The sequence below is a fragment of the Alligator sinensis genome, unplaced genomic scaffold (genome assembly GCF_000455745.1).
Source record: "Alligator sinensis unplaced genomic scaffold, ASM45574v1 scaffold400_1, whole genome shotgun sequence".
Classification (NCBI taxonomy): domain Eukaryota; kingdom Metazoa; phylum Chordata; order Crocodylia; family Alligatoridae; genus Alligator; species Alligator sinensis.
Genome location: NW_005841897.1, coordinates 2088523 through 2116334, shown reverse-complemented (window position 1 = coordinate 2116334; position 27812 = coordinate 2088523). Strand labels below are relative to the sequence as shown.

The following is a 27812-nucleotide window of genomic DNA, read 5'->3' as shown; positions in this document are numbered from 1 at the left end:
GGGGGGGGGGGGGGGGGTTAAAAGGGGGTCTCTGTCATATCCTGGCATTTCCCACCCACCCTCCCCTCTCCATACAATTATTGCTCTCATCTCATTTGGGAGGGTGGAGGGACGTCAGGTTGCCTGTCGTCTTGGGGGAAGATGGTGGGAGCATCAGTGCCAGTCTTGGGCTGCTCAGGCTCCCCTACGATTCCTCCCCGCTTCCACCAAGACGTCTGTTGCTGGGACTGTAATCAAGAGCTTTGCACGGGCTCCTTGAATTGCCAACCAGAAGAAAGAGTTCCCGTATTGGCCTAGTAGGGACCTACTGCCCCCCTTGAGCAGCACCCTCTCCTCAGAGCTGTCTGCCCCCAGCTGAGGCCTGCACAGAGGTTTACAAGTTTTCTAAGCTTTTGATAATGTGAAGCTCCAAGTTACGAGGTTGCTGTTGAGCACACAGAAGCTATGTATTTTTTTTTTTTTTGGTGTATGTATGTAATATTTAAGGGTTAAAAAAAAAAAAGCATAACATTTAAAAAAGGCAAAAACCTTTTAAAAAGAAGGAAAAAAATTTAAAAAACAAACAAAAAAAAAAAGCCAAAGCATGATGCATATTGTTAGCCTTAAAACTGGCTACACGACTGGGTGATATACAAATAAGAACAGCCTGTAACTGTTTTAAGTGCTGGGGGGGAGGGGGGTGGAATTGCTGGAGAATTACAACAAAATCAGTTTGTAGCCTTGATTCTGTACAGTATTTAAAAATTACAAAAAAATGGAACTGACAATTATTGACGCCATGCTTAGAGGTGTGTTGTTCACGTGCAGAAGTGAATGCTTGGGTGCTTACGATATATGTATAAAGTGCTGTGTGATTTATTCAACCTTTCTTTTCTTTTCTTTTCTTTTTTTTTTTTTTACCTGCCAACCATTTTTTGTTTGTTTGTTTGGCTAATTCAGATGTAATAAAGGAGAAAAGGTGACTTGCCATTAAATTTTTGCCTCTGTGAATAGCTCCGACTCTGCCGTCTAATTTTGTTTTCCTTTTCCATACGTGGCATCTTGTGTTATCGCACGACACAGGGCAAAGTCTGCTGCCCTTATCTGTGCGGAGCAGCTCCCGGACTCTGCTCTCAAAACTCACAGGCCTGTCAAGAGAGTAAAGTGGCAAACAGCACGGGAGCAGGAGATGGCATCGGGTCTTAAGGAAGAGCTGTCGATAAGTCCGCAGCTGCCTGACGTACCTGGGTTCTTGCCTGGTGGCTCAGTGGGCATCTTGGCATTGACAGCTCTGGGACTTTGGATCAAACTCTCTATTTCTAGGAGGCTTGAGAAGAGCAGGCTTGCTCTCCAGTAGCATGTGTGTTAAAGAACCAACCCCACCTCGCTCGCATCAGCTGTCTGGGTAGCGACCAAGATGACTAAGGATGAGATCTGAGATGCCATGCCACATTTGTCTAAGCTTGCAGTGACTCTAAGGTCACTTTTACTGGCTGATGTGAAATAAGTAGGTTTCATTGGAAGTTGATAAGTGTCCATGTCACCAACTGCCAGCATGGACAGCACCTTTACTCGGCAGCCTTCTTGGAGACGGCAAGGCCAGGGTTCTCCTGGAATAGGAGGGGGCTGGTCCTCCAGGATTCATAGATTCATAGAAGTAGGGTCGGAAGGCACCTTGTAGATCATCCAAGTCCGACCCCCTGCCTGGGCAGGAGAGAAAACCGGGCTCAAGTGACCCCAGCCAGGTAGACGTAAAGCCTCCTCTTAAAGACCCCCAGGGTAGGAGCCAGCACCACTTCCCTTGGAAGTTGGTTCCAGATCCTAGCCACCCTAACTGTGAAGTGTAGCACCTCCTGATGTCTAGTCTAAACCTACTCTCTAACAATTTGTGGCTGTTATTCCTTGTTACCCTGGGGGGTTCTAGGGGGAACAGGGTCTCTCCCAACCCCTGCTGTTCCCCCCTGTTGAGTTTATAGATGGCCACCAGGTCCCCCCTCAGCCTTCTCTTGTGAAGGCTGAACAGGTTCAGGTCCCATAGTCTCTCCTCGTAGGGCCTGCCCTACTGACCCCGGATCATGCGGGTGGCCCTCCTCTGGACCCTCTCAATGTTGTCCACATCCCTCTTGAAGTGGGGTGCTCAGAACTGGACACAGTACTCCAGCTGCAGCCTGACCAGTGTCGCATAGAGGGGGAGGATCACCTCCTTGGCCCTGCTTGAGATGCATCTGTGGATGCACAACAAGGTACGGTTGGCCTTCCTGACCGTGACCTCACATTGTCGGCCCATGTTCATCTTGGAATCAATAATGACTCCAAGATCTCTTTGCCACCGTACCCTCGAGAAGGGAGTTTCCCAGCTTATAGGTATGCTGCTGGTTCCTACTGCCCAAGTGCAGCACCCTGCACTTGTCTGTATTGAAACCCATCCTGTTTGCGTTAGCCCACCCCTGTAACTTGTCCAGGTCCTGCTGTAATCTGTCCTTCCCTACTAGCGTGCCCACCTCACCCCAAATCTTGGTATCATCAGCAAATTTAAACAGGCTGCTTTTTACCCCATCATCCAAGTCACTAATAAAGAAATTGAACAGTGCGGGCCCAAGGACCGAGCCCTGGGGGACTCCACTTCCCACTTCCCTCCAGCTTGAAAAAGACCCGTCCACCACCACCCTCTGAGTACGACCCTTCAGCCAATTTGCAATCTGTCTGACTGTGCAGGCATCGATGCCACAGTCGCCTAGTTTTTTGATGAGAATGAGGTGGGGGATGGTGTCAAAGGCCTTGCTGAAGGACAGTGAGGTTGGCCTGAACAATGAGGGGGAAGGCTTGCACCTCTGGATAGGCATCATGTTAAGCACAGTTGTTCCAGCCTCTGTATTCAGTTGTTGGAACAGACGTAAGAGGAAAGCAGAGGTTGGTGCTGCAGCAGCTGTAGAAAACATCCTCTGCTGCCTGGAGCCCCTGGAAATGTTTGGGCAGAGTAGTGTGGGTTGGACGTGAAGGACATGCAGTACATGCGTGCGCATCCCCTGCCCCCGCAGCAAGGAGACCCAGGACACCCAAGGTCTCAGATATGGCCTGTGGGCCATGAAGGTGGTCTGGGAAGTGCACTGCATGCAAGGCTGACCCCACGTGCTGGAGGGGTCCCTCCGTGGGCCTGATGCATTCAATACTCTTGGGCTAAACAGATGATGCTTGGGCCTGAATTCAGAATGCCGTGAGTTCAAATCCTGGCTGTCCTCCCACTGCAGGATGGTGACAATGCCTTCCTTACTGGGGCGGGTGGGAAAAGCTGCCTTAGGCTTGAGCTGCACTTTGTATAGTACCTGGTTCCTTGGGGTGACCATGCCAGTTGTGACTGACAAAGAGTTGTGGGTCTGGGGATTGGGGCAAATATCAATGCAGAAGCACAGTGGGCATTTAATTGTTACAGAAAGGAGACTGCGGTGAGCAGTGCTTCAAGCGTAGCGCCTGTCACCTGGGGGCTGCGGGACCTCCGTTTGCTGCAGAGGCTAATCGCGCTTCCTGGAGAGCGTCCACTGTAGCAGCAAGACGAGCTCAGTTTTCTGTAGGGGATTTCTGTGCTGTCAGCTCTTGTCTGGGGCCTGCCATATCTTGGTGTGAACAAACCTCTGGGCCTTTCCCCTGCCTTCTGCCTGGGCTGAAAAGAGACACTGGGGGAAAGCCTAGCGTGTGCGACCTTGCTGTCAGGCATCAACAGCCCTGCGAAGGGAACCTGATACCAAGGTGCTAGGAGAAATTTTGTCAGAGGCATGACTGCGAAGGGAAAAAACCCAGGACTGTGCAACCAGACTTAGGTTGCTTGCTTGAAATCTGTTGCTAGCACGGGACGCAGCAGGATTTAAGTTGTTCTGGACATGGGAGCAGGATAAAAATGAAGGGAAAGAAACGTATCTTTCTCTCCAGGGCGGTAGAGAAGTGGGTTTGAAAACAGCCCCTCTCAGGGCTCTGCCCCTTGCTGCTGCTGGAGCTCATGGGTGCTTTGTGCTCCAGGAGCAGAGAACTGATGGAAGGAGGCATGGATTGACTGTACCCTTCCTGGGCTTGTCGAGTGGTGATGAGCTCAAGCCCTTCGGCTTTGCCCAGAGAGTCACCTGGTGTTCCCCCAGCAGGAGCCTTTTCTCCAGAAGGAGCCTGACCAGCATATACTGCCACCATGCTTGGCTCTGAATTACCAGTGATGGGTGAGGAGTCTGGTTCCCCAGAGCTGAAGAACTGGATCTCCTCCAGAACCGCCCTAGACCCCCCCAGGCAAACTCTCGAGATCAGGGGAGCACACATGCAATGTGCTGCACCCCTTTGAGATCCAGGCCTTCCTGCAGAACCCGTCAGGGTCGGAGCCTTTACAGCGAGTCCGGATAACTGATGTGGAAAAGGACATCTGAGCTTGACACACACGAGGCATGGGGTAGCGGTTGATGTGGCAGGTTCCCACTGGGGCACTCTTTCAGGCACAATGAACTGGAACTAAGATGGCGCCATTTGAGTTGGGCAGCAACTTCTATGGGCTGCCCGAAAGATCAGCTGGGCATATGACCTTGATTTTCCCTGACAGTCTAATTGCCCAACAATGGAAGAAGGAATTAGGCGAAGTAAAAGAGTCTGGAGTGTCCGCTTTTACCCCTGGCCAAATACCACGGGGAAAGGAGTTCTATCTTATTTTAGGATCTGGTAACTGTTGTCTGCCTCGCTGGATTGCAAATAACCTTCAGCTCCATTTAATCCTGGCCTGGAGAGCAACTGGACTTCGTGTTCCCCTGGTTTTGCAATCCTAATTGCATAGTTTTTCAGATGAATAAATGTGGGTGCAGTTTCACCATCATAAGCATTGCAAATTTGGCTTAATTACTTCACTTTGTACCAAACGTTTAGCAGCTGTCACCAAAATAAAAAAACATAGAATAAATAATAAGCTATTAAGTGTATGGGCAATGAGAAACCCTGGTGCTAGTACCTTAAGTTTGTTCTGCTGTCTCTCTTTCCAGCAGTTCAGTTGGGTTTGGAGATCTCATCCATACAGGCTGTCACAGAATATTTTATGTGAATTCTGAATATGATGTGTATTTTCTGGAATGCCTTGTGGGCGGAGGACTGACAGCTGTAGGGTGGACCATGTACTTGACTACTACCTAGGTTTCTACAATGCTATCCATCACTGAATTGCACTAGGGGAAATTTAGGTTGGATATTAGGAAGAGCTTTCTACCTGTGAAGGTGTTTAGACCGTGGAGCAAGTCACCTACAGAGGCTGTGTAATCAAATTCTTGGGAAGTTTTTAAGAGTAAGTTGGACAAATGTTTGGATGAGTTGGACTAGAGCAGTGTTTCTCAACCCATGGGTTGCAACCTAAAGTGGATCGCAAGAATATATGAAAGGGTCACAAAACAAACTTTAGAAGTGGATTCTCCTTTAAAGGAGAAATATGTGGGAAACCGTGGCTTTTCCCTTGCAGGCTAACAGAGTTCCAGCCTCCAAGGGGCTGCTTGAGGGCTCTCCCTTGCCCCACACGCTGCGGGGCTGGGGCCTGGGGGCGGGCGTCAGCGGGTAAGGAGTGATGGGCACTAGGTCAAGACTAGCCATTGATGTTTACAAATGAATCCTGGTACACAACAGATTAAGCATCACTGGTGTAGAGATGCATGGTCCTAACTTGAGTAGGAGGCTGGACTAGATATATGGCTGGCAGGGACTCGATCATCTATTTCTATGGTTCTATATGGCTGCTGTCAAAATGTTGTGGCAGCTGCTTTTATAACCATCACCATCAAAACACTTGTGATGCATGAGGTTTTTGGGGTTTTTTTTTAGTTGTTCTCATCTCATTTACACTCCCAAATTCACTGAGATGTATTAAATGCCCAGAAATAGCTAGTAAGACAAGTTGGTGCATTTCTCCTCTATACTCACAGCAGAAAGCAAAATAAGCCATGCTCTACTAACTTATTTTAAATCCTTTAGATTGGTGTGACACCACATGTCCCATCTTTTAGCCCAACATGAGTCACTGCTGTTGTTTTCCACCCTACAAAGTAAGGAGATTTAATAGTAGGTAATGACTGCCTAGGGTTCTACATGTCTACAAGAAACTATTTTGGAGCTGTTGACCCACGCCCCTTCCTGTCCAAACCGGATGGCAATAATCGTAGCAGAATGCTACTGAGGAGCTCTTCTGCTGATGATCCCACAGGAAATTTGATGGAGATGGGAAAAGAATCCAACCTCAGGCATTTTTCGGGGCATGCAGTAAAGTTGGAGCACTCGTAATATGACTGCTACGTCTGGTTTAGCAAAAGCTAGATCTTTATTGTGCTTTTTCTCATAAGAATATACACAGCAGCTACAGGGAGCTCTTGATAGAAATATTTTAAAAATAAAATAAAAGTTTTGATTTACTGTCGCAAACGTTGGTCCCAAAAGTTCATTGTTTCTGCTCGAGCCATTTCATTTCCCCAAGGGTCCGGTGATTTTGGAGCAATTGGCATCGGCTGGCGTTGGAGACAGGCATGGTGTCCAGGGTCTACTCAGCGGAGGTGTTTGCGTTGGAGGAAGGGAATGGTGCCTCGAGTATGTGCGGTGAGCTCTGGCAAGGGAGCAGACTGGCTTTCTCCTTGCAGTTCTGTTCCTTGTTTCCCTTCAGAGGAGGCCTGTACTGTAAGGACACTTTGGTCTGGTGAGATGTCTGGTCTTATCTGCTGAATCCCTGCCACGTTAGGTCATTCTGGGTGCAGAAGTCAGTCCAGCATTGAAATTGCTGAGGTGAGGGGGAAGGAAATGCCTTTGTACCTGCTAATCTGCTCTGGTAAGTGATGTCCCATTTCTGTATATATTCCCCAGCATCAACTGCAACCCAGGGGCCCCCGAGTCCCTTGCATCACTTCCCTATAAAAACTGTTTGGCCAGACCTGCCTGACCCTTCCAGCAGGCTGTGCCCATGGGATGCCTCTTTTCTCACTTCCAAGTTGAGTAAGGAAAGTAAGAAAGAGGTTTCCATAAAGTGCATGTCATCAGGTGGCAAAATAGTCATCGTTCTGGGCAGGGGAGGGACCAGGACCGGGCAAAGAGAAAACCAGAGGCCCATGAGAACTACTCTAAAGGGAAAAGGATGCTTTGGAGTAGCAAGGTGCATAAATATTCCCTGCGGTGCTCCCAGCCTGTCCTGTGTCCCAGCACCCCGGGGGCTCAGTGACGCACGCGATCAAAGCCCTTTTTTGGAACTATTTTATTTTCAAGGTCTTGGGGGTGGAATCAGGGGCCACCGATGATCCTGCAGAGTTGGTTCTGCACTTGCCCTTGAACCGGCTCACAGGGTAGCATCTCACCATCCACAGTCATGAGGCCAGCAGCCACAAAGGGCTCGATACGGAAGGCTCTCACGGGGATGTACCGAAGCTGGGGGCAGTTTAAGTCCATGTGGGTCCCTTTCTGTATGGCTAGAAACAATTTGAGCAGTGCTGTCCTGGAGACCCCGGCCTTCAAGTAGAACAGGTGCATAGAGCCATCATGAAGCTTGGCTTTCGAGGCCATGACATAGTCTGCTCCCAGGTGAGACTGGTAAATGGCAAAAATGGAGACAAACTCCTCCTCTGGCTCCACAGTCCAGTGCTTTGGGACTGGCTGGTTAAAGGGGACAAGGAGGGAGTCCTCTGGCCAGGTCCCCTCAGGGACATGGGACACCCCTGGGACTGTCTGGGGGAGGATGTGGCTGGGGTGGCCATTTCTGTAGCAGGTGTGGTGGCCACTTTGCCCTGAGGAGCTGCTCTGTTCACTGTAGGGAGATGAAGAAGCAGAGGTCTCCCCCACAGGCAGGTAGGAGAGACGCCCCTTGTAGACCTCCAGTTTGGCCAGGCACTGGACGGTGCCCATGGTGAAGCGGGCATTGCCCAGCTTGCGATACCTCTCGCTGGTGATGTCCACATCTGAGATGAAGCCCCAGCCAAAACTGAGAAAGGAGAAGAGGCGCTTGCCGGAGGCGGTGCGTAGGGAGACCAGGTCCATCGGTGTGTGCAGACCCTTGCAGAGGATGTAGGTGCAATTGGTCAACAGCTCCTCCCTGATGGCAGGCTCATTCCTGAAACAGATGCAAAGACAGCATGGTTCAGCTGTGAGTTGGCATCACGGGTGCACTGGAGCAGCCTCCAAGACTGCTAACAAAAGGGGCAGCTCCACCCTTACCCTCTTTTGCTGGAGCTGGAGCTGAAATGGGAGGCCGGGAGGGCCCAACGTCACCCCAGGACCCTTGTTTCCAGACTCCCCTGCCCACACAGCCTCACCTTGGCTATTCTTGGAGATGCTTTCCCTATGCCCTTTTCCTCAGGCTCAACTGGAGCCAGGAAGCTGGCCAGGGCATTGGGGAGGCAGACAAGCAAAGCATTTTTTGGCCAAGACCTGCAGCCTGGCCTGTCAGAGACAAACACACATGAGAGGCGAGGACAGGCCCGTGTCGCTGCTGTCAAGCTGTCAGGGGCGATCTGCCAGCGAAAGGGAAACTAGCTCCAACTTCATGGCAGCGGGAGGTAGAGCACCCAAGATGGGGTGGATTCTGCCGTGTGTCGGGGTAAGCCGTGCGCTGTCCTGGGGAGCCAGGAGATTCACGTGTGTGGTGGTTCAGCAATGCTGCGAGGCCTTCCAGTTAGGTTGCACCCTGGGAGGTTTGAAGTATCTCAGCTCCCCTATGCATTGGTCCAAATCCGTGGTCCCCATAGAAACCTGCTAATATCCCATCAATGGCAAACTTTGAGGGAGGGAGGGAGGGAGGGATTGCCACTGAAGGGGTTGCACTGGAAGGAAAGGAGGTTTCAGGCTACTAAGAGGAAGGACCAACTGGGGGCCACCAGCAAATCACCATCACACCCCACCTCTGTGCTGGGAAGCCCCCAACCTCTTGTTCTGCCCCACACTCCTGGGTCCTGCCAGCTGCCAGCCCAGGAACCAGCTGTGAAGTCAGCCTAAAACAGCTGGGAGCCTGGCAGGGAGCGGAGGAGCTCTGTGCAAAACACCGGCATGGGCAACAGGAGGAAGGTGGTCACCGGGGAGGAGGGGGGCCTTCCCACCTGGCTAAAGAGCCCAACCTTCACACTCAGAGGGGGCAGGACTAGGCAGCGGGGAGGGAAGGGTGTCTTTCTGGGATGGGTAGAAAAAGGGCACCTGGAGGGTCTTTGAGGCCCATTGGCTCATTGTACTGACACCCGGGCCTTTGGCTCCTGTCAGCCCATGGCTACAGCAGAGCCAGCTGGAGTCTACTGCGCCCCCGGGACCGTCTGCAGAAGCAGCAGCTCGGCTGTGACCCTTTGTGACTGACACCGAGCGGGACCCAGGGACAACTCGGTGATCCCCAGAGCTCGGGGCACAGTTTGTGGAGCTGCCAATTAAGGAGGGGAAAAGAAGTCGTATTCGGAAAGTGAGCAGGTTTGGGCTGGGAGCAGCTAGAGCGACGCTATCACCTGCCAGCCAAACGCACAGCCCCAGGGGCCGGGCTGAGATGCCGAAGTGCTGCGTGGGGTGATGGGGCAGAGCGGCGCACACTGCTCTGTGCTGACTGGGAGCTCTCCCAGCTCCGTGAGCAACTTTGAATGTCGTCAGGCCTCTCACGAGGGCATATCCCAGCTTCCCTTCACCTCCTGCTTAGACAGGTGCTCTCCTAACCCCTGAGCAAACCCAACAGGGACAGAGGGACAGGCACTGGAGTGAGAAGGCTGCGTGCTGACTTGTGGCTGGCCCTAGCTGCACAGCTTGGGCAGAGAACACGTAAGCCGGGGCTATCGGCAGTGCATCCTTTTCCGGATGTGGGATTAGAAGATGCCCTGCATCCCTATGCCTGGGGACCTACCTCGTGCATCCTCTGTGGTTCCAAGGTGCTAAGGACCAGCAACCATTTATGAAGCCATGTAAGTAAATGCACCAGGTGAACACTGGGCACTTAGGAAAAACTGCCCTTAGAGCTGCTTTGGACATGCAGTTTGCACGACTTAGCACCTCAGTTGAGTTGAACTCCTGAAAATCCAGCCCCAACTGGATTCTTGCTGGAGGCATTATGAGAAAGCTGTCACCCACGAAGAACTTCAGGGGGTTTCATTTCTAAGCAGCGGAAGCTGGTCTGTTGAGATGACTATGTGTGGTTTGGATCAGGGAAATGTCTAACACTTCCTTCTTTTTTTTTTTTTTAAAGAATGACTTCAAGAAAGCACAGCCCTTTTCTCAGGATCTGCAAAGTTTTCAGAGCCACAGTTTCTTGCTGAACCCTTTTTTTACTGAGGGGCACTTATTAACCACAACAAAAAAAAGTTCAAATACACTGTCCAGTTCTAGTTCCTGCTCCCTGCAAAACCATACGGCTTGATCTAAGGCAGAGTAATCTTCTCCCAGTGACTCGTGTCAAGAGAAAGATGTGTTTTCATTCTGGAATGAAGACAAAATTTCCACCTTGACTTGCACTTAATGCATGAGAGCAAAACCACGTGGCGTTTCTGTGGAAGGCTCTGGGAGAAGTCCAGTAGAGGGTCTCCCAGTTGACAGTTCAGACATGTTTTGGAGCCGCAGCACGCAAAATACTTGGCATAGTGAGGACAAATATTGCCCCCATTTTACAAATGGGGGAACAGGCACAGACCATAAATCAGCCCTTTTGTGACATGCAGTCAGCACAAATCCCCAAAAAACATTTACACTGTATTAGGGCACTGTCCAGCTAGGATAAATGTGCTTCTCTGACTTGGTTATAACCTGGTTTTCCAGTCTTTACAAGCTACAGTCACTCCCAGCTGGGCCATAGCTATGTTCCCCGTCTCTTTGAACAAGGCAATTTTGGTAGCATGGATGAGGGGCCTTGGCTTTGCAGTTTGCTTTTAGTGGGTATGTGACTAAATTCTGCCCATATGTCTCCCTGCCACCCTGCTGGGTAGGATCTCACCCTCATTAGCATCCTCAGTGAGGCTCAATGGTATGTTCAGCTTGCAGAAAAGGCACTTAAAAGGAGATGCGATAGCATTCTTCAAATACTTGGAGGGCTGCCATAAAGAAGAGGGGAAAGTGCCTTTTCTTTTGCTGCAGAGAGGATGGGGACCAATGGCTTGAATTTGCTGCAAAATGAGTTTAGATTGGATATCCAGAAAAACTTCTTTGCCGTTAGAACAACGAGGCAGCGGAATAGGCTGTCTGGGAAGGTGTGGACCCTCCGTCACGAGCTGTTCAAGGAGAGGTTGGACAGCCACTGGCAGGGATGATCTCGGTGTAGCTGTGTCTAAGCTCTACCATAGGTATTTCCTATACTTCTAGACTTTACTAGTTGCCTCCCCCACACACTTTCTGCTATGTGTGTCAGTGTTGTTAAGCCTTCTCAGAGATATTGAGTGTTGGCTACAGCCAAGGCTGAGGACTTTGACTGGGCTGTGCCAATACCCCTGCTGGGAGCAAAACCAGAGGTTCCTGGCTAGAGGATTTTGCCCCTCCACTCAGGGTCAGACTGCTGATCTGGGGGTCAGGAAGGACTTTTACCCCAGGGGCAGATTGGTATGGGCTGTGGGGGGCTTAGCAGGGGCATGGCTCTCTACCCGGCACCTTTTGAGCACATATTGACAACGTTTTATAGAAGCAGGACGTTGGCTGCCATGGTTCCCCTGCTTTACCTGGGGCAGGGTAGGGTGTTAGGTCTGTGTCAAGTCAGGGTTGAGGGTTGTCTTATGTAGAGTTTAGATTATGGCTGTATGAGATGGTTTGGGTAGGGATGATTCTGCCTCGGGCAGGGTGTTGGACCGGATGACCTCTGGAGGTCCCTTCCAACCTGACTTCTCTATGGCTGAGCCCTTGCAATGGCTGAGAGCGTCTTACCCAGCGTAGTGATTGATTGAAGCAGCCAGCGCATTCCCAGAGCCCCCTGGCAAAATGCAGAGTGGCTTCTTGAGGGCAGACTCCCAGTCCTGTCGCTCCATCAGTCCATTCACCACCTGCAGAGATGGAGGCACAAACAGAGCAGCGTCCCAGAGCCTGCCTCAGGGAGAGCGATGCAGAGCAGCATTGTTCTGGGCCTGGTCACACTACAGAAGGGCTTGGGAAAGTTTCTGAGGGAGCTGGAAACAGTCCTGGGCATCTTTGTGACAGGCACTAGATGAAGTTTTGGGTGCCATCTCTTTCCTTGGCATCTGATAGGCACCCAGCTTGGCTCCAAGGCCCAAGCAGCAAAGCTGGGAGCTATGTCCCTTCATGAAAGGTAATGGATCCAGGTACAGAGTCTAACTTAGCCACAGCTTGGGGGCAATGCAGATCCCAAAAGATCATTGACAATGGGGCAGGACCTGATTCCTGGTCCTCTCCTTACCTCGAACATCAGGCCATCTCCAGCCATGACCACCAGGGCGTTCCAACTGGACAGGTCACCATTCTGCACAAAGTCATGAGCATGGTTGGGTCTCTCTGGAGAAAGAGAAAGAGAAGCACTGCAGATTGGGATGGGATGGGCCATGTCAACTGTGTGATGCCGGAACCAGGGAGAGTCTCCTCTTCCTGTGCAGTCCAGCACCTGGCTCTAAGGGAGATGGTCACAAGATGGCATTTGTGTTACCCTATTGGCCTTTCCAAACTCTTCTCCCAAGCCGTGCTCCCAACCTTGGAGCCAATAAGCAAGAACCTGCCCAACCACTAGGAGAGGGTGAGGAAACAAGGCTAAGATGGGCACCCAAGAAAGGTACCTGAAGAATCTCCCCTAACCTGGAGGGGCTCTGTGCACATTGTACATCTCCAAGTCACAGATGGGTGCTGGAGTGATGTTGTGAAAGGATGTGACTGATTCATCTGTCTGTGCTGCCCCTGTAAAGTTCTCATTGCTGAAGGATGGGGTATGCAACGTTAATCATTCCCACCCTCCTGCTTTTTGCTCCTTTCTATTCATTTGAATACTGTGCATCCTATTAGTCAAATGCAAATGAGTCACTTCTATTTGCATGCTCCCAACCTGGAGAGTCTCCAGTGCTAAAGACCAGGAGTCCAGTGCAGACAAGAGACAGAAAGGAACGGAGCCATCCAAATTTACCCCATGCTGGACAAATGCCCAAGTGCGGGGGGGGGGGTGTCAAAGTCAGACCTTGGGCACAGATGCATACCCTCTGCTGATGGCAAGCATGCCCCTATGACACTGCTGCTGCTGGCCCCATGCCCACCCGTGATGGGAGCAGACTTACCCGTCACAAACACGGTGAATGCTATGTTTGCCTCCGTCAGCATCGGCTGCACGTGGGAGTGGAAGAGCTGCAGCGCGCGGCCCGTTCCGCTCTGGGGGTTGAGGAGCACCAGCACTCGGCAGGGACGTGGCAGGAGGCTGTAAGTCACCCCTGAGTACAGATGAGAGAGGAGACTCAGTCCTGGCTATGTCACTGGAGCTTGCTTCACAGAAGGTCAGTCTGTGCAGAGTCTCCCCTTCCTGGTACTCGGCTCCCAGGGGGGTGGGAATGGTCTGGGTGAGACCCAACACATCTCCCCCCATCTAGAGATCCAAAATGACTGCCCAGGAGATTCATGCCATAGTCAATCGGCCCCAGGTCTGTTTAAGGTGACCCACCGCAAGGGATGCTCTGAGGCCCCAAGCCAGCACAGATTTCCAACGCCCCTTCCCCAAGCAGAGGGCAAGAGAGCCCTGTGCCCCCATGCATCGTCCTATGCAAGCAGCAACTGCTCAGTGCTGGCAGCTGAATACAGAGTCTCTTCCAGCCCGGTGTCGGTAGATGTGACCCCCTCAGCCAAGGGGCTGACAGCTCCCACCCCAGAGCAGCTGCAGCACAGGCCGTGCCAATGCCCTGGTGCCATGGCAGTCTCTTTATCTCTCATTAGGGGGGGTGGGCAAGTGTCCCTTCCCTCAAGAGGCAGGAAATATCTGGCCTCTGCTAAGCCTGCCGGCTAGGCTGAGGTGTTCAAGACTAGTCAAACTGAAGGGTGAGGCCATTTGGGGTGGCTTTGCCAGAGGAGCCAGTGGGCTCTGTTGTTCCACCCCAGAGCTGTGCTGTTCTTTCTCAGGGTAGTCATTTGTTCTCTGCTGGCTGGTTTCCTTCCCTTGGCTCTATCTCTGAGGCAGGAGCAATTTTGGGCCAGTCTTGGAGGGAGGAGATCCATCCACCAAGACCAGCCAGTCCCTCACACTCCCATCTTTGTGCTCATACAGTGGTGCCCTCATAGCCTGGACACGTCCTCTCCCAGGGGGTGACATACTGGGCCATGGGGTGGTGAGCAGAGAGCTAAGCTTTTCCTATCAGGTGTCCTGTGGGGGGAGCGGGAAGGTGAGCTGGGGTGAGCTGAGGCTGTATGTGGCTACTGATGCTCCCCACTCCCTCTGTCAGATCTGAGGAGTCTGGGAGAGGCCATCTCTCTGCCAGCTTTCCTGCTTACAGAGACGCACCTTGGAGATTCCCCGTGGCACGTCTCTGCAAAGGGAGAACGCAGGATCAGTGGGCAGGACAGCACGTGAAGTGTGTTTCACCCAAGGAAGCAGACCAGCTGTGCTAGGGTGCATCCTGCTTCATCTGGCAATAGATTCATAGAGTCGGAAGGGACCTCAGTGGGCCATCTAGTCCGACCCCCTGTCCCTGGCAGGCTAGACAAGAGTCACCAACCCTGGGGTCAGGTGCTCCCAGCCAGGCGCCTGTCCAGTCTCTTCTTAAATAAGGGACACAGTTCTGCAGATGTGAAATTACACCAATTCAGGTGGGGTCTGTCCGCATGCATCCCAGGGGCACTTTTTTCTTTTGGCTGCCTAGCATTGACCCTGATGTACTTTCACAGGGCCTTCTTGTCTGCATTTCACCAGCACAGGTTAAATGGGAAGATCTTGGGTGTTTAAAGGGGGATTTGGGACCTCCTCCACACCACAGCTGTGAGACAATTGTCCCCTGCCCTGTTCACAACAGCCCTGAGTGGATGAGCAACTCTGGGAACATCCAGGTCTCTCACAAAACAGAGTCGTGCCCTGCCTTAATCATCTTATTGCAGTCTTGGGGGCTGTGTCAAAACTAGCTTTACTCAGCGTCTCTACCAGTGAGTCCTCTGCAGCGCTCGTCCCAGCCAGCACAAGGTAAGCTGTTTGCGACAACCCACAACTTGGTTTGTTGCAGGATTTTCTGCACCTTTGGGAGATGGGTCGCAGGGCCAGCACTGGCGCTGGTCTTGGGCTTGTACGGGGTTTGCACGAGTGGGACAGGACTCCGAAGTGGCAGGCAGCACTGCTGTGGGAGCAGACCCCGGGCACCAGCTAAGCAGGGCAGCTGTGGTGTCCAAATCCCTCCTCTCTGCTAGGGCTGCTGTGGTGCAGGCTGATGACAGCTATTGCCTGAGCTCCGCAGCTGAAATGAGGGAACTCTTACGGGCTCTTTGTGTGGGGACCCGTGGGAGCATTTTATAAGGCAGTGGCCAACTCCAGCTTAGCACCCCCCCACTCCTGCTCTAGTGTAGAGGAGTCTCTGCAGCATAAGCAGAGTTTCACCCAGGTCAGAAGGGCCCCTCTTGCTATAGGTTCTGGTTTGCTTAAACATAAGTCCATGTGGAAGCAAAACAGTAGTTGGGAAACCAACTTTCTGGAGTAAATTCCACTAGCTGTGGAAAGGGCACCATTAAACCCAGTGACTCAGCTTTCCCCATTGCAAAACAACAGCCTATTTCTTTTGGCCAGAGCCACAGAGCACTAGGAAGTTCAAAGTTGTTTCATCAGAAGTAGAGCTAAGGGAAGCTCTGTTATCATTCCTGGCTTGTAGCGCTGCTGGTCTGGGTAGGGAGGACTGAGATGAGATGGCAATGCCCCCCTTTCCCACGCTAGCTCGTGGTTTTCTATGTCCTGCTGCCAGAGAAGTGACTGGGACACCAGACTCCCACTCAGCACCCCAAGCATTTCCTCCTGCACTCGTCAAGGACAAAGGGCCACCAGCCCAGCTAGCTCGCCACACAAGTTCCTCCTTCCTCAGGGACTGTGACCCAGAGCAGCTCTCACCTGCTGCACACTTGGCAAGCACCAAAGGAAGGAAGACAACTCTTCTATGCACTAAATCTGTTGGTGGCTGGGCTGGGCTGCAGGCAGCCTCAGCTTTAGGGTGATCCAAGCCATTGCAGAAAACCCTGAGAGCTTGTTAGCCATGAGGAAGGGAGATCAGAGATAAAAACAGACCATTTTGTTCATGCCCAGTTATTTCCCAAACCTGCTCCAGATGGATGAGGTCCAGAGGGAGAGGAGGCACTGTCTCTGGGACAAAAGCCTGTTGTTCACCTAAGCCCCAGAGGAGCTCAGATTCCAAGCGCTACCGCCTTCCCTCCACTATAATTAAGGCACATCAGGGGATGTCGTTACATAATATGCTTGTCACCTGACCTATTTATGGCACTCTGAGAGCTGGGTTTGAACTCTGGGGGTTGAAACAGTCGTTGCCGTTGTGTCACCATAAACATTTTTATGGCAGCACAAATGCCAAGCAAACGGATGTCCCTGCCCCAGGTCTTGCCAGAAATGCCCCAAATTTGTGGCTACAACAAAGGTGGTATCAATTTGTGCTGCTTTATTGCAACAAGTGTCTGCTGGGTTTCTAATGGGACAGCATAGGCAGCCCTGAACTTCCCGTGCTCTCCAGCCACCCCTGGGCAGGCACTTCAAGGCCTTCAGGGGCTTGTTGCTGTATGTCCCAGTCATTACTGTTCCTGGGGTGTGCAGGGTCAGGCCTGTTTTGTCCTGCTCCCAGGCTAAAGAACCAGGGAGCCCCTGCCTGGGTTCTGCTGTTTGGGGTTTTCTGGGTGCCCACGGACACCGACTGGCAGCCCCAACCCCGGCACTGCACTGGAGTGTTGAATGCGCTCCACTGAGGTCCCAGGGCTGAGATGGGAAATCGGCTGATTGTTGGTCCCAGTCCTGGACCTGCACAGGAGCCAGCTTTCCTGCTTACAGAGACGCACCTTGGAGATTCCCCGTGGCGCATCTCTGCAAAGGGAGAACGCAGGATCAGTGGGCAGGACAGCACGTGAAGTGTGTTTCACCCAAGGAAGCAGACCAGCTGTGCTAGGGTGCATCCTGCTTCATCTGGCAATAGATTCATAGAGTCGGAAGGGACCTCAGTGGGCCATCTAGTCCGACCCCCTGTCCCTGGCAGGCTAGACAAGAGTCACCAACCCTGGGGTCAGGTGCTCCCAGCCAGGCGCCTGTCCAGTCTCTTCTTAAATAAGGGACACAATTCTGCAGATGTGAAATTACACCAATTCAGGTGGGGTCTGTCCGCATGCATCCCAGGGGCACTTTTTTCTTTTGGCTGCCTAGCATTGACCCTGATGTACTTTCACAGGGCCTTCTTGTCTGCATTTCACCAGCACAGGTTAAATGGAAGGATCTTGGGTATTTAAAGGGGAATTGGGACCTCCTCCACACCACAGCTGTGAGACAGTTGTCCCCTGCCCTGTTCACAACAGCCCTGAGGGGATGAGCAACTCTGGGAACACCCAGGTCTCAGGAAACACAGTTGTGCTCTGCCTTAATCATCTCATTGCAGTCTTGGGGGCTGTGTCAAAACTAGCTTTGCCAGCGTCTCCACCAGCACATCCCCTGAGTGGCAACACTCGGTGAGTTGGTGTAGCCAGGCCTCGGAGGGTATTGCCTTGTTTTCTTGCCCTGCTCTAAGCAGGGCATGAGTTAGGATTTCTTAAGCCTCATACCCCAATGCTCCTGCTGTTGCTACCGCAGAGCGAGATGACTCGAGAATAAACCAGGTGTGTAGCTCATCCAGGAGAACGCCCACCAAAGGAATAATGGTTGCACTGCTTCACGCACCATCCACCAGCCCCATGGGCTGTGACACCCTGCACCAGGCAGTAACCTTGCAGGCCTACACCCTGCAGCACACTGCAGTGTAGACCTATCTGTCAGATGTAGTACAGTTTCTGTCCACACTACATCTAACCTGGCTATGAACCCAGTTGGGTGCAGGCACCACATCACCATCTGCGCCATCAGGAGCAAGGTTTTGCCTGTCGTACTTCCCCCAAAATGAAGCCCCTGTCTCTGTCAGAGGAGGAATCAGCGTGAAGGACTGCAAGTGATTTGGAAAAGGCTGTCGGATCCAATCTGATGCGTGTGGGGATCATTTTCCGACAGGTTTGTTGCCGGAGCTTGATGTCTGAGCCAGGCTAAGGATGCAGTCTCTGTGCGTGCGCTAGTGAGAGAGGGAAACGCTACAGACTCCACTAGAAAATTATAGAAGCCATTAATGATTAAGAAGATCCAGGCTGACAGCTCTGCCTAGACACGCAGCTGGCTCCCGAGGAGACGCTCAGCCAGAGTGGCAGGGAATGAGCTGTTCCTTCATGTTCCTCTCCCACAGCAGCGCTTGGAGGGCACCGCTCCTTTGGTAACGGACACATTCACCTGGAGCTACATCGCTGTCTCCCCAGCTCACCCCTCTGACCTTGCCTGTCTGTTGGTAGGGAGTGGAGCTGGGATGCCCTGGGGAAGGCCAGGCTAGAAAAGGGCAGGCTTGGAGTTTGGCTTTTGGGTATCATTTACATAGGGCTCAGAACAAGGGGGAACAGCAGGGCTGGGGCCTGGCTCATTGCTCAACACTGAGTCAGGGAGGCTGAGTTGAGATGCTGGGTCCATTGGAGCCAACAGCAGTCTGCCTGTGGCCTAGATTTTTAGTTCAAATCCCAGGGCTGCCCAAACACTGGGCATGGACAGACAAAACATTTGCACCAGTGGCATCTACACCAGTGCCAGACAGTAGCAGGCAGACTATGGAAGCCCCTAACCTGGGGTAAGTTTGCCCAAGCAAGTATCCTTATACCTGAAAGCATCAGGGACAAAATTCTGCAGGTGTGAAATTACACCAATTCAGGCCGGGTCTGTCTGCATCCATCCCAGGGGCACTTTTTTCTTATGTCAAATAGGCTATTGCCTGCTCCCCTGGCACCTAGCAGTGATGCACAGTAAGAGCCGTTCAGTGTGAGCTACTCCAGCTCTCCATGTCTGTCCATTCCTGACTACATTACAGCAGCACATGAACCAGTAGTGACAACACCAGGGTATGTGTCTGTCTGTCTGTCTGAATTTCCTGCTTTGTAGAGGGGAAAACATGCAAAGAGGTGGAGAGCTGATGTTTCTGAGGTTCTCAGCAGCCCCAGCATACTTCGTGGGGGACTGGGAGGGCTTCATAGCTCTGGAAATCAGGCCCTCATTTAGGGTCATGTAGCAGGTCAGAGTGGAGGTCAACACTGAACCCAAGTCTTCCATCTTTCAGTTCCTGCCTTAGCCCTGCTGCAATGCTGAGCTGAGCATGAAATGGGTGGGGGAAAGAGTTGGCAAGTTAGACCAAACACATTCAAGTCTTGCAAACCAGCTCTTCTCCTAGCTCTTGTCCTCTCCTGCCCCTCATTGTCCATCACAGCTCCCTTGTTCCCTTTTCCTTCTCCCATGGTGTCCTCTGGGTTGGCAGGGTGCTCAAGGGCCATCAGGTCTAGAAAAGACTTGTATAACTCCAGTCCCAGAATAAGTCAAGGGTGGAAGATGCCAGCCAAGGCCAATGGAGCGACCTCCTGCAGTGGGCACATGTTGGAGGGATGTGAAGGTGTCTCAACACGTGAAGAACCTGCTAGTGTAGGTGAGCTCAGCTGTGGGCAGTAATAGCAATGTCCAGTTTGGGGGTTGGGTTGTCTACATTACAGGGCTGCTGTCACCGTAGCTGTGCCAGTGTGGCACTGGTGGCAGAAGCCCCTAGAGGAGGCACAGTGTGGCCTTCTGCCAGCCTAGGTACCATCTCCCCGGACACCAGAAGTCCACCTCTGCATACAGAGCCACATGCTGACGGGGGGGGGGGGTGCTACCTCAGAGCCCCAATGTGGCGGGGGGGGGGGGGTTGCTACCTCAGCAGGAGGTGTGGAAAGGACATTAGCTATGCTGGCAATGCTTGTAGTGTAGGCCAGACCTGGGGTATGACGACGCCACTGAGCAAAGATGAATCATTGCTTTAACTCACTTCTCCGTAGCCATGCTCAGACTCTGGCCCAGTCTGCATAAGCATGTTAAACCCTGCTTTAGCATGACAGACAGTCCCAAGGCTACCAACCTCACCTCCTAAGCTGACAGCCATAGCAAAGATGTTATCTTTGTCCCCCTCCAGGCAGGCAGATACCATCCGCCTCTTTCTGCTGTGTTCTCCCTTGCAGCCTTAGCTCCCTTGGACTTCCTGTAGCCCGTGGGGGAAGAGGGAGGGAAGGGCAATGGGGCCTCAGGTCCAGCTTGGGGTTGTGGTTCACAAAGCATGATACATTTATCTCTTGACACTCAGAAGCAAGCTGGGGCTTGGGTGGGGGGGGAGGGGTGGCATTGCTGACGATGGCACAGAGCAGCTGAGCTCAAAGGCTGGCAAAATCAAGAGGTTTTAGGGTGATAAAATAAAAAGTGGCACAAAGTGGCAGCATGTCACAGTCTCTCCTCTCCCCCATCAGCTGTCTACAATAGAAGCTGTGATAGGATCTGTGAAATCATCTCTACCGCTCAAGGGGGAGAGAAAGTCAACTGAAGAAGCCAGCAGGAACAAGGTAACACCTTCCAGCAAGTACCTTGCATTTGCATTGAACCCAAGGCTCACATTGAAGCTGCAAGGGAATGATTGAAACAGTGTGACTTGCCAGGCAACAGCTGAGTCTGGAGGGGGGCGAGGGGGTGAGGTTCAGCAATCATTGTGTCTCACGTCTGAGTGAATTCACTGGCTCCTGTGCTTCCTTTCCTTGCGTGCTATTAACAGACAATATGGTCCCATCTGCTCTACCCGCCTTGCCTAACCCTGTGTGGAGGGGTGTGTGGGGAACCCAGTGCTCCCAAACCTGGTAGATTCCTATACAGCTGGGTGCTTATATATTCCCATTTTACAGAAGGGAAGAGGAGAAGTGGATGGGTTTAAAGCACCTCAGGGATTTAGACACTCTGGTCCCATTGAAACAAAAAGGATGTGTGTCTGAATACCTTGAACGGCTCTGGGAAATTCCAGCTTGAGCAACATGCCTAAAGTCATGCAGGAAATGTGTGGTAGAGCCACAAGCTGAGCTCAGCTCTCTTGAGTCCCAGCCCAGTGTTTCTATCATTGCACCATCCTCACAGCACCTTTCCCTCCTTCACCCGGAGTGTCTTTATCTTGAGTCAGGGCAAGCACATGGCTTGCAAGCTCTCTGTGACTCCCGCGGAGGAGCGAATGCTGACATGGCAGAAATCTCTGCTTGGTCATGTTTGCTGAGAAATGCTGGAGTCATCAAGGAAGTAACTTGTGTCCCACAGCGCTGGAACTAGGGACCATTCGGGGCAAACAAATCCCCCAGCCCTTAGGACCTGTTTGGCCTCTATCCACAGCCAGGGGAGCGAGGAAAGGCTGTTTAGCACAGAGCGGGGAAAGCCTGGAGATCCAGGTAGTTGTGGGGCTGGAGGGGCCTGCCCTGAGGTAGCAGAGCCTCTCGTCAAGTTAAACCCATTTGTAGTTCAATGGGAGCTAAGTTGAAGGACACAGATAGGTTTTTCCAAAATGGAGTAGAGGGAGGTTTCTCCACACACGGACAAAGATGCCCTCCATGCAGGGAGAGAGGGTATCATTTGGATTTACAGTCTCTGCACTCTTTTCAAACCTTCCTCATGGCTTTGGAAACGTAGATGCTTTTAAGGAATGAGCATGCATTGGCCATGAGAGGCCCCCCTGCAGCGCTCATTAATTATCCCTCATCAGCTCATGTGAAATAGCTTTTGGTCCAACATACCTACTCCTAGGCCACCAAATTCAGTCTGGCTGTGGCAGATTCACAGCACTGCACCCATAGTGAGCAAACATAGCTGTTGTGTCCCATCGTATGTGCTAGAGTAATCCTGGAGCCACTGAAATCAAGGGGTATTTTGCCATGGTCTTCAGCAAGGCCAGGAGTTCAGTCTAAAACTGTATCTCTGTCTTTCCACTTCAGCTTCCCCACCCACTCTAATGTGGGTGCAATGCTCATGGTACACGTGCTAATGTTGATATGACACAGAGCAGTTCTAGGAAGCTGATACCATCAGATTTGTAAGAGCATAACGGGTGTCTGTAGTGTGGCTTGTTGCTGGCCTAGCCCTGTCAGAAACCCTGTTTTCAGTGCACTGTGCATCATAGAGCCAGATCCTCTTCCACCTCTTAGGCATGTGAATGAACGTGGGCACCTCAGCGTGACTAGTCCACCCCGTCCAGGTCCTGAAAATCCATGAATCCATCTACTTTTGTGCCACGCAGTCATCTAACCATTAAGACTTAGTCACAAAAAACAGCGAGGAGAAGAAGGACCCACCAATCTCTTGTATTAATGGTTTGTCAGGGACTCCCATAGGGTGGAAGAGAGTCACACTTAGACACCCAAGTCCACTTAGGTGTCCAACAGGCAGACTGGGATCTGGCCCATAGGTTGTAAGTGTTTTGCAGTGGAAAGTAGTCTACCTGGGTTGACTGTATAGCATCTAACACAGGGGCAGGCAATTATTTTGGGCAGAGGGCCACTTACTGAGTTTTGGCAAGTCATCGAGGGCCGCATGACAGGCAGCCAGGGGCAGATAAATATTAATTTTCTAAATCTTTTAGGGGCCCTGTGGGCTGGATAAAATGACTTGGTGGGCTGCATCTGGCCCACAGGCCGCATTTTGCCCACCCCTGATCTAACACATGGCCACATGCAGGGCCTGTGGGCACCTGTATCCTACAAACAGCCCAAACCACATTGTCTGAGAGCGCCAAACCCAGGCCAGATGAGTTTGCCCAAGCTACAGGAGGTGCCCTGTTTATAGCAGAGACTAAGAGACATGACCAAGCAAAGACCTCGCATAGACAACAGCCGCAGTAAGCTGAGGATGATGCTGGAGCACCCGCTGTCCTGCTTCAGTCAGCTGGGACAAGGAACTCCATCCTGGCTGGCAGCTGCAGGAGGTTTGAGGGACCTTTGTTTTGCAAGTGCCTGCTCTGTCAGGGAGGTCTCCCCAGACTCAGAGCCCCTTCACAACGGCTATCCTACCCTGCCTGGGTCCCTCCCTCTCTCCCACCCAGGGATTTCAGGAAACAGTTGGCCAGCCCCACCCCTTAGAGCTCATTATCAGCTAGGGACAGATGCCCTTCTGCACAGGAGAGGGTAGTTTGCTCTCCCACATCTGGGGTCCTCTCCTATGTGGTGCTGATTAGCTGCACTAGATGTGCTTGCCAGCTAGGAAATAAATCAGCCGTGGTGGGAACAGGAAACAGTGGCCTCTAGTCCTCTAAACTCTCACCTCGGTTGGTTTCCTGGTAAACCTCTGAGATGCTATTTTCCAGGGTAGATTCACTGCTTGGAGAAACAGAGGCAGGTCTGCATGGGGATGGCAGTGATCAGCAGGCAAACGAAGCACTGTCGCTACGCCACACTGACTCCCTCTGTGTAGACATGCTGAAGGCCAGACCCCTTCCCACCTAGCAAGTGCCGAAATGACATCCTATTTCGCCCCTGAGAAAACAAAGCATAAGGGGTGGGGATCTACCTTCTTCTCACTGCCTGTTGTGTCTTGGTCTTCAGGGTAAGGGGACAGCATGTTACCAAAGCAGATGGGTTAAAGTAGAGAAAAATCGCACTTGGGCATCTAGGTGCACCGAAGCACCTGACAGATGCATGCAACTGGGTCTTTACCCTACCTTAAAGGGGGAGCAAGTGCTGAGTAGCTAGTGCACAGTATTTACAGCAACTTCCCTGTGTGGACAAACCCTGAGGATCTATTCGCACCGGTCCAGCCTGGCCAGCTCCCCTCGGATCTAGAGTCTTAAAGACCCAGCTCCTAATAATGTCTAGATCTTAATTTTCATTTACCAAAAAAGTTTCTAGCTCTCGTAGCTGCAGAGGGAAAGTGGAGGGTGTGGAGACAGGGCACCAGACAGGATCAGAACCCAGAGGGCACCTGAGAGCCCAGTGGTTTCTAATATTGTTTTTAAAAAACTGATGTGATTTTTAAGCCAAATCCATGATTTCAACATTTTTGAGTAACCCCGGATGACCCAGCATTTCTGAACACAGTCCTGTCCAAGTGCCAGCAATCTGGGCCACTCCCTGCTTGCCCTCCCTTCAGCCTGGACTGCCCACATGTGGTGGTTCATTGCGGGGCTTTGTGATGCATAGCAGAAGGCAGGGGAGGTTTGCACCGTATGGACTAACTAGATCAGAGATGCACAAGTTTTCATAAGCAATGGCTTGCTTCCTCAGAGGCTGTGGTGGGAAGCCGCACTATGTTCAGACCTTGCCTGCAAAAAACTGCAACAAGGGCCTAGTGCAGGCTGGGGAACACCTGGGATGGGGTGGCCAAAGGTGCCTCTGCTGGGCCCAGGCAGGTTCCAGGAAAAGAACATGGCTGTGAAGATAAACTAGAAAGCACTGTAACATCACTGGCCCCTGTGTCCAGCTACTAGAGGACCTAACCCAGCCCAAGACGGCAGGCTCTGGTGGTCTCCATGGGGGTTGGGGGGGGGGGGATTTTCCTCCCTCTGTTACTTAGTGGGGGCACTGTCAGCCATCAAAGAGTTTTGTGACCACCACCCCCAGCACACACATGCTCATCAAACTCTTAAACGGGGGAGTTGCTGTGATCCGCAGACTACTTATTATGGCTTTGTTGGACCACCATGGGTCCATGGACCACAGTTGGGAAAGCACCAGTATAAGACCTACCGCATGCTCTGTACTGGCAAAGCCCTGGTAGCATGGAGGCATCTCCCTCAGCAGAACTGCACTTAGGGCTGGTTTAGTAAAACCGTACCACACAAGTGAAGCCAGCCCAGCAACATTAGTAGCGGCCCAGTTTTGTTGGTGCCATCAGGTCTACTCTAGGGTATTCTGTAGGCACGGGTATGTCAGTGAGGACTGTATCCTCTCACCCCCTTGGCCAACATGGCCATGCCAGCAGAAATCTGGAGCTTAGAGCTGGCTCTGATGCGAGGAGAACCTTTCAGCCCTCTGTGATCTCAGAGATGCTCACAGGAAAGAGCAAGATTTCAACAACCTCTCACTCCATTGAGTAATATTGAGCCTGGGCTTGGGCATCTGATGTCCTGGGAAGACACGTGTTCCCCCATCAGCACCCGGCTTCCTCTTTCGAGGCTCAAATTAGAACTGTAGCAGACGAGCCGAGAGTGAGTCAGAAGAGATGCTGTGGAGAGGGACAGGAAAAAACTGTCCTTTTAGAGACAGCCTGATTTTCCCCAGGTTAGGGTCCCATCTTGAATCACTTCCATCCCACAGCAGCAACTCCTTGCTCTGAAACAACTGGCCTCTGCATGTTCACCAAGATCATGAGGAGACAGCAAATCTACCTGCAGAGATCCTTGTGTGACCTCCTGGCCCTCATATGCATGCACTTATGGTGTAAAGTATGACAAAATGGTTCTACATGTGAGTGTAAACCTCCAAGCTGTGTAGGAAATAAGAATTAGCGTTGTGACTGGGCACTTGAATATCACAGCGATGGCTGCGATGGATTGAACAGGAATTGGGAATGGAGTATGGAACGCGGCTCCTCTGCATTTCCCATCCCAGGCCACTCCAGGTCAGTGTTACCGTCTCAAATGACTGCTTCAGGTTGCTACAACCTTTGTGAAAGGAGGGGACAAAGACAGATCTCATCTGACGCACCTTGTTAGAAACTACCCTCACAATAGATACCCTTGTCAGCAGCATGGAGCTCTGAACGGGCTGCAGAGACTGGACCCTAAGAGGTAGTCTTCCCTGGTGAAGCTGGAAAGGAGTTTGTATGGTTGTGGCCCAGATGCTGTGGAGGCTGTTGGCCTCCACACCAGCTCTGAGGTCACATTCTCTTCAAAGGGAGAAGAAACTAATGGCAGTATTTAACAGGGACATCAAGTTCAAGCAGCAGAGGAAGTGCCCCAGAGCAGACTGAACTTGGCTTGCTCTGTTCCTGGTCTCTCAGCTGGGAGGAACAGCTGTGGCGGTGGTTTATGGTGATGACACTTGACCCATAGGAATAGGACTGTGATCTATCAGCTTCTTCCACACCACTCAGAGAACAGCCCAGTTTGTTGCGCCACAGGTCACAGCTCAAGCCAGTAACACAGAAGGAACAAGCCCTCAGCCCCTTACAACATCCCTGAACCACCTAGCTCTGTCTGAACTACAGACCCTTCAGGACTGAATGGTGTTCCCAGGAAGCAGCTGCCCATCAGGAGCTCACTCCAGCAGGGTGGGCACAGTTCTCCGGTACTTGTGAAAGGTACTTGTGAAAAGTACAGTTCTCTGATACTTGTGAAAACTCGCTTGGGTTTTTTTGGCCTCAGGTAACTCCTAAGACCCAGCTCAGCCCTCCCTCTGCGACCAAACCATGCTTGAGGAGAGCACCCCAGCTGGAGAACGAGGCCAGAATAACGAGGAGGAAAGGAAAGCCAATCTTCATCCACCGCAGTGCTCCAGAGTCACCTGCCCCAGCAGGGTCTGTGAGCCCTACCCTCTCCTCTCCCAGAACAGCAGATGTAGAGCCACACTTGAGAGACCCCAGCACCTTCGTTCTGCCAGCAAGAGGCATTTCTAGGAGTTGGCTCTGAACAGCTGGGAAACCAAAGTGCCAATTACAGTCACAACTTAATTAACATCTGCAAGCTTCTGCGGCTCCTCAGGGACTGTTGGGATGGAACGAGCTCTTTGAATGCTTTTGCTATCAACCCAGCTGGGCCCTCCTCCTCAGCCAGGCCTGAGGAAGGCAGGATGCTTGGGTCCTTAGTGAAGGGTCTCTGCCAGAATTGGCCTGTAGGCATGGGTGATGCAGAGTCAGGGCAGCAACACAGCCCACAGATGGGCCAGGCTGGCCTGCAAGGGGCTCTCACTAGGTAGAAAGTCCAAGGGATCAGGAGTAAGAGGGAGAAAACAATCTACAGAGGGCTGACCAGTCTGTTGGGTGATGAGCCGGGAGGAGACCAACCTGATTGCTTTCTATGATGAGATAACTGACTATGTGGATGTGGGGAAAGCAGTGGATGTGATATACCTTGACTTTAGCAAGGCTTTTGATATCATCTCCCACAGCATTCTTGCAAGCAAGCTGAAGAAGTATTGGATTAGATGAACGGACTGTAAGGTGGAGAAAGCTCACCGGATCAACAGTCTCAACAGGTAGTGATCAATGGCTCAAGATCCAGTTGGGAGCCAGTATCAATTGGAGGGCTCCAGGGGTTGGTCCTGGGGTTGGTTTTGTCCAGTATCTTCATTAAAGATCTGGAAGATGGGATGGAGTATACCCTAAGCAAGTTTGCAGATGACACCAACCTGGGGGGAATAGTAAATATGCTGGAGGGTAGAGATACAGTTCAGAGTGACCTAGACAAATTGGAGGATTGGGCCAAAAGAAATCTCATGAGGTTCAACAAAGACAAATGCTGTGAAGATAAGGACTTAGGACAGAAGAATCCCATGCACCATACAGGCTTGGGACCAACTGGCTAAGCAGCAGCTCTGCAGAAAAAGACCTGGGGGTTACAGTGGACAATAAGCTGAATATGAGCTAGCAGTGTGCCCTTGTTGAGAAGAAGGCTAATGGTGTACTGGGCTGCATCGGTAGGAGAGTTGCCAGCAAATCGAGGGAAGTCATTATTCCCCTCTATCTGCACTGGTGAGGTCCATCTGGAGTACTGTGTCTAGTGTTGGGCCGCCCACTACACAAAGGATGTGGCCAAGTTGGAGGACAACAAAAGTGGTTTGGGGGCTGGGGCACATGACTTATGAGGAGAGGCTGAGAGAACCAGGCTTATTTAGTCTGCAGAAAAGAAGACCAAAGGGGTGGGGGGGGGGGGGGGGGGGAGCGG

The 27812-nt window shown here is 51.9% G+C and overlaps 1 protein-coding gene across 1 annotated transcript in view; it reads right to left on the bottom strand.

The window, feature by feature from the left end:
• Positions 1–6295: 6295 nt before the first annotated feature.
• Positions 6296–27812, bottom strand: part of SPHK1 (sphingosine kinase 1) — a 28511-nt gene continuing 6994 nt past the window's right edge. The window contains exons 2-5 of the mRNA XM_006018305.2: positions 13167–13316; positions 12308–12402; positions 11821–11936; positions 6296–8065 (exon numbers count right to left, since the gene is read on the bottom strand). Of these exons, the coding sequence (XP_006018367.1) occupies positions 7243–8065; positions 11821–11936; positions 12308–12402; positions 13167–13316 (1184 nt within the window). The 3' untranslated portion in view covers positions 6296–7242. The remainder of the gene's footprint in view (positions 8066–11820; positions 11937–12307; positions 12403–13166; positions 13317–27812) is intronic.